Genomic DNA, 10777 nt, shown 5'->3' with positions numbered 1-10777 from the left:
TGGTTCAGACTGTTTCATTGCCTGATCATTATGTACAGCAAAATGTGCTATCAGCTTGTACTTGGCTCCTTGAAACTGGATTACTAAATTAATCTTTTGATAATTTAGCACAGAACATAATTATTTTGATGGTATTTGGGTATCCACTTTTTCCTGTAGTATTCAGTTCAGTTCAGTCACTTAGTCGTGTCCGACTCTTTGTGACCCCATGAATGGCAGCACGCCAGGCCTCCCTGTCCATCACCAACTCCAGAGTTCACTCAGACTCACGTCCATCAAGTCGGTGATGACATCCAGCCATCTCATCCTCTGTTGTCCCCTTCTCCTCCTGCCCCCAATCCCTCCCAGGATCAGAGTCTTTTCCAATGAATCAACTCTTCGCATGAGGTGGCCAGAGTACTGGAGTTTCAGCTTTAGCATCATTCATTCCAAAGAAATTCCAGGGCTGATCTCCTTCAGAATGGACTGTTTGGATCTCCTTGCAGTCCAGGGGACTCTCAAGAGTCTTGTCCAACACCACAGTTCAAAAGCATCAATTCTTTGGTGCTCAGCTTTCTTCACAGTCCAACTCTCACATCCATACATGACCACAGGAAAAACCATAGCCTTGACTAGATGGACCTTTGTTGGCAAAGTAATGTCTCTGCTTTTCAATATGCTATCTAGGTTGGTCATAACTTGCCTTCCAAGGAGTAAGTGTCTTTTAATTTTATGGCTGCAGTCACCATCTGCAGTTATTTTGGAGCCCCCCAAAATAAAGTCTGACATTGTTTCCACTGTTTCCCCATCTATTTCCCATTAAGTGATGGGACCAGAGGCCATGATGTTCATTTTCTGAATGTTGAGTTTTAAGCCAACTTTTTCACTCTTCTCTTTCACCTTCATCAAGAGGCTTTTTAGTTCCTCTTCACTTTCTGCCATAAGTGTGGTGTCATCTGCATATATGAAGTTATTGATATTTATCCCAGCAATCTTGATTCCAGTTTGTGCTTCTTCCAGCCCAGCATTTCTCATGATGTACTCTGCATATAAGTTAAATAAGCAGGTGACAATATACAGCCTTGATGTACTCCTTTTCCTATTTGGAACCAGTCTGTTGTTCCATGTCCAGTTCTAACTGTAGTATTGGGTTGGCCAAACATTTCATTCAGATTTTTCTACTGGATGTAACATCACAGAAATACAGACATATCGAGCCAAAATTTCAGAATCAATTATTCTGGAACTCTGGACATAAGCAAATGTTTATAACAATCAAGAAAGTGTTGAATAAAGAAAAATAAACTGAAACCATAGGAGAGGTTTGCAGCATTTTTATTTTCCCTTGTTCAGCCCCATCTCTGGGTTTGTATTGGTCCTGGTAGTGGCAACCCTGTGTTCACTGTGTGGGACCTTGTTTACTAAGTTGAAGTAAAGTAGAACAGACATTATTTTCACTTCTGCATTTTATGATTATAATAGCTTAATTAATGTGTGGCTTGCTGTGATTTTCCTTATTCTAAATAACATCCATGTATGTTTCTAATTCTGAAAGAGATGGGAATATCACACCACCTGATCTGCCTCTTGAGAAATTTGTATGCAGGTCAGGAACCAACAGTTAGAACTGGACATGAGACAACAGACTGGTTCCAAATAGGAAAAGGAGTTTGTCAAGGCCGTATATTGTCACCCTGTTTATTTAACTTATATGCAGATTACATCATGAGAAACGCTGGACTGGAAGAAACACAAGCTGTAATCAAGATTGCCAGGAGAAATATCAATAACCTCAGATGTGCAGATGACACCACCCTTATGGCAGAAAGTGAAGAGGAACTCAAAAGCCTCTTGATGAAAGTGAAAGTGGAGAGTGAAAAAGTTGGCTTAAAGCTCAACATTCAGAAAACAAAGATCATGGCATCCGGTCCCACCACTTCATGGGAAACAGATGGGGAAACAGTGTCAGACTTTATTTTTCTGGGCTCCAAAATCATTGCTGATGGTGACTGCAGCCATGAAATTAAAAGACACTTACTCCTTGGAAGGCAAGTTATGACCAACCTAGATAGCATATTGAAAAGCAGAGAGATTACTTTGCCAACAAAGGTTTGTCTAGTCAAGGCTATGGTTTTTCCTGTGGTCATGTATGGATGTGAGAGTTGGACTGTGAAGAAGGTTGAGTGCCGAAGAATTGATGCTTTTGAACTGTGGTGTTGGAGAAGACTCTTGAGAGTCCCTTGGACTGCAAGGGGGTCCAACCAGTCCATTCTGAAGGAGATCAGCCCTGGGATTTCTTTGGAACGAATGATGCTAAAGCTGAAACTCCATTACTTTGGCCACCTCATGTGAAGAGTTGATTCATTGGAAAAGACTCTGATGCTGGGAGGCATTGGGGGCAGGAGGAGTAGGGGACGACAGAGGATGACATGGCTGGATGGCATCACTGACTCGATGGACGTGAGTCTGAGTGAACTCTGGAGTTGGTGATGGACAGGGAGGCCTGGCGTGCTGCGATTCATGGGGTAGCAAAGAGACAGACATGACTGAGCGACTGATCTGATCTGATCTGATGTTTCTAATTCCATATTTATAAATTTTGGTCTCATAATTTTTTATTGTGGCCTTAAAGAGTGTCACTATAATATTAGGAAGTTCAAATATCCCCCAAACATGTAACTACACTTGGAAAGAGGAGAAAGGTAAAAGTACTCTTCATGTATATGGGAAACAGGCATTTCTATACAAGAGTTGTACATCGAACCTAGAAACAATCCATGCTGACATGGCTGCGAGCAAAACGTGTTCCAGAACAGGTGATGCTGAGGAAAGAGAAAATGAAGATGGATGCTTGCCTAATGTATTTGTTATTTTTGGAGATATAGTCGCACTTCTGGATTCTGGCCTGAGTTGGGTTAGTTGTTGTAACTACTTGTAAATACTTGTAAATACATAAGTTGTAAATACTTATGCAATTATTTTAATGTAAATTGATCCCTGTGGATACAAAATATTGTTAAATAGAGAAAAAGCATGTAGACAAAGATGTTGGTCAGCTTGAAAAATAATTTCATTGTCAAAATAGTGTAAATTATGATAAAACTTGTGATCACTATAAAAGTATGAAAAATATAATAAAAATGAGAAATATTAATAGAAATTATTTTTGTGGTGGTGATTTAGTCTCTACATTGTCTCAGACTCTTTGCAACCCCATGGGCTGTAGCCTGCCAGGCTCCTCTGTCCTTGGGATTACCCAGGCAAGAATACTGGGAAGTCTCCTCTGTTTGTCTCCTGCATTGCAAGTAGATGATTTACCCACTGAGCCATTGGGGAAGCCAACAAGAATACTGGAGTGAGTTTCCATTTCCTTCTCCAGGGCATGTTCCCAACCCAAGGAAGGAGTAAGGATATAAGAAAATAAATAACTAATTTTTAATACTAGAAATCCAATAGCCTAAACTGAAAATGTCATTTAAGAAATAGTAATAAATATCAAAGGGGACAAAAACTGACACTGTAAGTATCTAGAGAATAAGAGTTAACGATAGGTGAGGGATGAAGCAGGAGGCTACTAATTTTCATTGGCAGAGTTCCAGAATTTTTCACTTTTTGAACTTTGCATATATACATATATCTTTAATTTTTTTAAAAAAGCAATTTTATTAAAGTAGTACTCAGGTTGAAAAAGTAACACAATAATTAAACTACTTTTAAATTTGTATTTGTTTATTTGGCTGTACCAAGTCTTAGTTATGGCATGTGGGATCTTTGATTTTTGTTGCAGCATGCAAACATTTGGTTTTACCATGTGAACTTATTTATTTATTATTTATTTTTTTGAAGCATAGGTCATTACAGAGTATTGAGTAGAATTCCCTGTGCCATCTCCTCTAAATTCTCCCCGTTCTTACTGCCCAGACTTCCTGTTGCTATGCTTGGTCATATTTAGTGAATTTGCCTTATTTCTTGTTCTGTTCTATCTTTATCAAAATTTTAGAATAAACTTCATCAGCTCTCCTATCAAGATAATTCTGTTTTTAACTCATCACATATATTCATTCAGTTGCTACTTAGTACCAGGGTCATTTCAGATCCTAAAATTATATGGATGAAAAATATAATAGACAAGGTTCTACTATGATGCAACTGGAATTTTGTAGGAGAACCAGATTTAAAAAGTGAAGAAATGACATGTAGAAATAAATATTGATAGAATTATAAACAATAAAAGTCTATACATAAAATCCATGAGAAGAGAAATGTCTCCTCACAAATGGTCACTGTGCAAATTGACTTTTTTATGGAGATATATTGGGTTGCCCAAAAAGTGAATTCAGGCTTTTCCATGAAAATGTTAAGGAAAAATCTGAATGAACTTTTTGGCCAACCCAAAATAATCTGAGGTTTGGAGTTTGGTGATGGAGTGAGAGCAGAGATGGGGAGAGAGGTAACAAAGAGCTCGAGAATGAAATATAAAAAGAAAAGAGTGGAAGAACATGAAGATAGGACAGGAAGGAAGTGAGGAGTTATACCAAGGATTCATTGTTGGTCCCTGGTACCTTGCCATTCAATTATGTTTCAGGACATAATTTTAGCAATGATGTGAGATAATATGAATTAAATGTTAAAGGACATATTTTTATCTTTTCTATAGAAAATGGATTGGATGAGGGAAGGAAGCAAAGATTATTTAGACATCTCCTAAAAGGAGAAGATTATTAAGGCTATTAATTAAGACTAGGTGGAAGGTAGTGGTTTATTGGGTTAGAATGGTGGCAGTTGTAGCAGCAGAGAAGGCAATGGCACCCCACTCCAGTACTCTTGCCTGGAAAATCCCATGGACGGAGGGCCTGGTGGGCTGTAGTCCATGGGGTCTCGACTGAGTGACTTCACTTTCACTTTCATGCACTGGAGAAGGAAATGGCAACCCACTCTAATGTTGCCTGGAGAATCCCAGGGACGGGGGAGCCTCGTGGGCTGCCGTCTATGGGTCACAGACATGACTGAAGCGACTTAGCAGCAGTTGTAGCAAACACTGTCTTCTAATTACAAAATGTTTCCTGCTGGACTGAAAATTAGATAGGTGCCTTTCACTTTTCTTCTTCTTTTGTTTTTAATGTATAGTTGTCATGGACATGTAGGGTAACTTAGTATTATTTTTTTTTTAATTCCTATGGTTTGCAACTTATGAAAATGAGAAGTGAAAGTGTAGTCCCTCAGTTGTGTCCAACTCTTTGTGACCCCAAGGGCTGTATCCCACCAGGCTCCTCTGTCCATGGGATTCCCCAGGCAAGAATACTGGAGTGGGTTGCCATTCCCTTCTCCAGGCAATCTTCCCAACCCAGGGACTGAACCCTTGTCTTCCACATTGCAAGTAGGTTCTTTATCATCTGAGCCACCAGGGAAGCCCTCTTACAACTTAGAGCTGCCTTAAAAAAAAAAAAAAAAAAGTGTTTTTGTCTTGTTCTATATGGAGCTTATGGATTATAATTTCTCCATTCAGTCATTTTTCATATAGTCTTAACATCTTGTGCAGTGTTCTCCAGGGAAAACTTTCCATTAAAAAAAATATTTTAAATCAGTTAATCCTCTTGAGACACATGACATACTGCTTAAAAAAGGATGATACCTATAATCTTAAAGCTACAAAATAAACAACTGGGCTTTCCATGTAAGACAGAACCATTTCAATATAAAAAGGAGCCTGAAATCTTCTCCTTTTATTCATTTTTTCTTAACTGCTTAAAAAAAGAAAAAACTATTTGTTTTGCTCTAATCTTGAAAAATATGCTCCAAGTTAAATAAAACATAAATTGGAGAATATTTCCTATCTTGAAAAAATGAGAAGAAATGAAACTGAGTTTCTTACTGTGACAGAATCCTTGAATTTACACATTTGAGTGTGTATTACTGAAGCTAACGTTGTTTGGATAAGACTGCAAAATAAAAGGATGGGTTAAAGCAAAATATAAAAACATGGTGGATAGGCAACATTAGAAATTCCCTCTATCCTGGAACTCATGTCAAAAGAAGAAACTCAAGAATGAATTGCTACTAAAGACATTAAGGTTTGGGGGAAAAGTCCGTTTTTATTTTAATTATAATAACTTTATTGCATGAAACTGGAAGAAATATTCAATCCCTGTTTATCAGTTGAAATAGGATGGCATGCAGTTAGAAATATTTTTCTTTCACAAATAAACATTAAATTGACTTTAAAAATTTACACTGAAGGCATTAATTGTTCTATTGTAATAAAAAATCTTTGAACCTTTCATTTCCTAGAATCTGGCTTTCAATAGATATTCTTCTCAGTATTAAACAGAATCTCAGAAATGCTCTTTACTAAATGAATGCTGTTTACCTCAGATAATTGTAAATGCGTGTTCCTTTAGTGCACAGAGTCAGTGTAAATAATGTGGATTATGACACTGGACTGAACTTGGGAAATTATTTTTGTATTTATCAAGCAGTCGTATTGAATTTAATAGAATTTAAGCCTTTCAGGAGCTGTCTAATTTTAATATTATAAGAGAATCTCTCATCTTGTACCTGTAAATTGTCAAAGCAGTTACGGAAGCCCTTGGGACTGTGTGCTTGTGCTTAGTCGCTCAGTAGTGTCCGACTCTTTGCAAACCCTTGGTCAGTAGCCCACCAGGCTTCTCTGTCCGTGGGGATTCTCCAGGCAAGAATACTAGAGTGGGTTGCCATGCCATCCTCCAGGGGATCTTCCCAACCCAGGGACTGAACCCAGGTCTCCTGCATTGCAGGCCGATTCTTTACCAGCTGAGCTACCAGGGAAGTCTCCCTGGGACTGTAATAGTAGTTAAACAATGACTATTTTACTTTTACCCAGCAAGAATTTATTTGAGGAATTAGGAAGAAAATAATGTTGTAATGGAGTTTAGAATACTTGTTTAGAATGTTTAATTTAGGGTTAGGCTAGTGTGTGTGCCTAGTTGCTTAGCTGTGTCGACTCTTTGTGACTCCATGGACTGCAGCCTGCCAGGCTCCTCTGTACATGGGATTCCCTAGGAAGGATACTGGAGTGGGTTGCCATTTCCTTCTCCAGAAGATCTTCCTGACCCAGACATGGAAGCTGGGTCTCCTGCATTGCAGGAAGATTCTATACCATTTGAGCCACCAGGGAAGCCCCTACAAAATAGAGCAACCATTTATGAATCTACCTCTGACAAAATACCCTGGCAGTTTATATAGCTCATCACAATTTATTGATATTTGCCTATACATTTCACCTTTAAAATAGACTAACTTTATATTTCTAAAATCTCACTGAGTATAAATTTTACTTAGAATATAAACACATTTAGAAAAAAAGGATCCATTGAAGAGGATAGAAAACAAAGGAGGTAAAAGAAGAAAGACAAAAATTTTAGTTGCATTGTATTCATTTATAATCATTTGAGATGTTTGCATATTAAGTCTACAATTGGAATATAGAAATATAATAGGGATAAAATAGTTTCAGAGATGACATAATATTATGCTTAAGGAAAATATTTTCATTCTCTAGAAAGAATTGATGATACACTTTAGTGGTGATGAATGTAAGATGTAAGGATGATTTTGAAGAAGACAAAAAAATAAGAAAACAAGATGGAGAACAGAATTTCGAATTGTCATGTATTGAACCAGAAAGAAATGAGGTTAGAGGTGAATAAATAAGAAGTGGCTCCCATGGCAAGAGGGGGAGACACATGGAGCAGTGATGCACCAGGCATGTCTAGATAATCTTTTATTGTTTTAAATACCTTATTCGAGAACCTTGTTCATTACTGCAGATATTTAGTAAGGTGTGCTATATAACACACTCCATTCAGGATGATATACTTTGTATCTGCTTGAGTGAATATCAGAAAAAAGAGCACAGCCAGAGTGAGTAAGATGAAAGTAAATTCTAATCTTCAGGTAGAGTGGAAAAAGCAGAACTAAAAGTGGTCGTGAGGATTTAAATATTGAAGTGTACAGAAGTTTGGTAAAAGTAATTCCCACTTTATATAGGCTAGGGATATTTAGGTCAAGTTATGTTAATTTTTAAAGGTGAAAATTTCACCTCAGGTGAAATCTGACTTCCAGAAGTATAAAGTTTACCTTAAACTGTAATAAACACAAAAAGAGATGTTTGGCAGAGTAGAATTAATCATCTTCCTGTAAATTGAAGATAATGACATTTAACCTTTCTTAAGTAAATGGCTTTCTGAAGATCTTTGGAGGCTCTGTGTAGCTTTAGAATCTGTGACCCAAGAAGATAGTTCCATCACTTTGTATTTTCATTTGTATAAACATAAATGATTCTTTTAATAAAGAAAGAAGAAGAAAGTTATGTAAATAATGCAATGTATACTAAATAGATTGGAAACTTTGAAAATACAGAATATACAATTTAAGATACAATTTTTTTCTTTTCTATTTTTATATGATTATCAATGTACTATGTTTTCCTTTGGGAACACATGAATTTATGACACTTGAGGAAACAAACAAAAAAACCTCATGAATTGCACTCAGTGAAATTTTGAATAAAGATTATATGAGTACATTTTTATAGGCTGTTCTTCTTTCTTACTTTTTTTAAATAGAAGTCAGCAATGAGAAACCACACAACAGTGACAACCTTTATTCTTCTTGGACTAAGCAATGACCCACAATTACAGGTGGCTATTTTTCTTCTCCTTTTTTTCACTTACTTATTGAGCGTCACTGGAAATCTAATCATCATCATCCTTACCCTGCTAGATTCACACCTCAAGACACCTATGTATTTCTTTCTTCGAAATTTCTCATTTTTAGAAATCTTATTCACAACTGTCTGCATCCCCAAATTTCTTGTCAGTATGGCAACAGGTGATAAGACCATTTCTTACAACAATTGTGCAGCACAGCTGTTTTTTACTATTCTCTTGGGTGCAACCGAATTTTTTCTTCTGGCTGCCATGTCCTATGACCGCTACATGGCCATCTGCAAACCCCTGCATTACATGACCATCATGAGTGACAGAGTGTGCAACTTACTGGTCTTTGCGTCATGGTTGGCTGGTTTCATAATAATTTTTCCACCACTCCTTGTGGGTCTCCAGCTTGATTTCTGTGCAGCCAACACTGTAGATCATTTCTTCTGTGATGTATCTCCTATATTACAACTCTCTTGCACAGACACAGAAAAAGTAGAAATAATGATGCTTCTCTCAGCCATTTTAACTCTCCTGGTTACTCTGGTGTTAGTGATTTTCTCCTACACAAACATCATTAGGACTATTCTGAAGATACCTTCTTCTCAAAAGAGGAGGAAAGCCTTTTCTACATGTTCTTCTCACATGGTGGTTGTGTCCATTTCTTATGGAAGTTGCATCTTCATGTATGTGAAACCCTCTGCCAAGCAAAGAGTGTCTTTAAATAAAGGGATAGCTCTGCTCAGTACTTCTGTTGCCCCCATGTTGAATCCCTTTATTTATACACTGAGAAACAGACAAGTGAAATATGCTTTTAAGCTCATGATCAAAAATATTGAGGCTTTCTTAATGAAGTGAACAACATTAGTGACATTCTTGAGTTTATAAGTAAAATAAATCAAGAAGTGTGAAGTGTGTTGTACATCTCTTCTATGTTTGTGTTTTACATAATATTACTATCTTCCATGACTTACAATGTTCATTGTGACTTGCCTAAAAATCCCAGTCTAACTTTCACTTCTATTTTCTCCTCATGCTCAGATCACATATACATTTCTTAATATGATCATATTCATTTGCCTTTTGATTTGGTGACTCTGTTGATTTCCTTTAAAAATTCCCTCAGAGGAAGATAAAGTGAGACTTCAATTATCCATGTTCCTTTCCACCGTTCAGAAATTTAGATTTCAGTTTGGTGCATATTCTATGCAGAGTTTAGTACCCCACCTAGATTTGATCACCTAATCAGCTTTTCTGCAGTGGATTCCAAGTTTGAATTCTGAATAGAAATTTGGAACAAACCAATTTAATGCATTTCTTAAACTACACACATTGATAGTTTCAAATTTTCAACCAGGCTTGGACTACTGGTATATGTTTAGAAACAGATTGAAGAAAATCTAGAGATGTTAAGGCAATACTGCCTTGCAATAACCAGATAAATTATTGCTAACATTAACTAATTATTTACAATGGCCAGGTTTGTGAAATGTACTAGCCTGCATCTTGAAAACAGCATAAGACATGTATTATCATGCTCACTTATGAATAACAATCTGTAGCCTATTTAAAGCTTAAGTAACTCGCTGGATTAGAATAATTAATATTGTGAAAGTGACCATAGTACCCAGATTCTTTCCCTGATTCTGGGAAAGACTGAGGGCACAGGGAGAAAGGGGTGGCAGAGGATGAGTTGGTTGGATGGCATCATCAACTCAATGGACATGAATTTCAGCAAACTCCGGGAGATAGTGAAGGACACAGAACCCTGGCATGCCCCTGGAGGAGGGCATGACAACCCACTCCAGTATTCTTGCCTGGAGAATTCCATGGACAGAGGAGCCTGGTGGACTACAGTCCGTGGAGTCACAAAGAGTTGGATGTGACTGAAGTGACTTAGACTGCAGGCATGCATGCACAAAGGAAGGAAGAAGGTACAATGGAGAAATGACCATCTCTTAGTTAAGTTTTTAATATCCATTCATCCATGATGGTCATACCTTGGTGGTGGCAAATTATGCTGTAGTTTACATGGGGGCCCTTATATCTTTTTGAATAAGAGTTAATTTTCTTCAGATAAATGCCAAGAAGTGGAATTTCTAGAT

The 10777-nt window shown here is 37.3% G+C and overlaps 1 protein-coding gene across 1 annotated transcript; it reads left to right on the top strand.

Moving 5' to 3' along the window:
* Positions 1-8591: 8591 nt before the first annotated feature.
* LOC109558776 (olfactory receptor 6C74) lies at positions 8592-9530 on the top strand. The gene has a single exon (XM_019960103.2). The coding sequence runs from the start codon at positions 8592-8594 to the stop codon at positions 9528-9530; it is 939 nt and encodes a 312-aa protein (XP_019815662.2).
* The last annotated feature ends 1247 nt before the right edge of the window (positions 9531-10777 follow it).

The sequence above is a fragment of the Bos indicus genome, chromosome 5 (genome assembly GCF_029378745.1).
Source record: "Bos indicus isolate NIAB-ARS_2022 breed Sahiwal x Tharparkar chromosome 5, NIAB-ARS_B.indTharparkar_mat_pri_1.0, whole genome shotgun sequence".
NCBI classification, from domain to species: Eukaryota; Metazoa; Chordata; class Mammalia; order Artiodactyla; family Bovidae; genus Bos; species Bos indicus.
Note: the sequence above shows the minus strand (reverse complement) of the source record. Positions and strands in the feature narration are given on the sequence as shown.

Bases quoted from the DNA above. Each gene is read 5' to 3' on its own strand.
- LOC109558776 (XM_019960103.2), top strand. From the start codon at position 8,592: ATGAGAAACCACACAACAGTGACAACCTTTATTCTTCTTGGACTAAGC.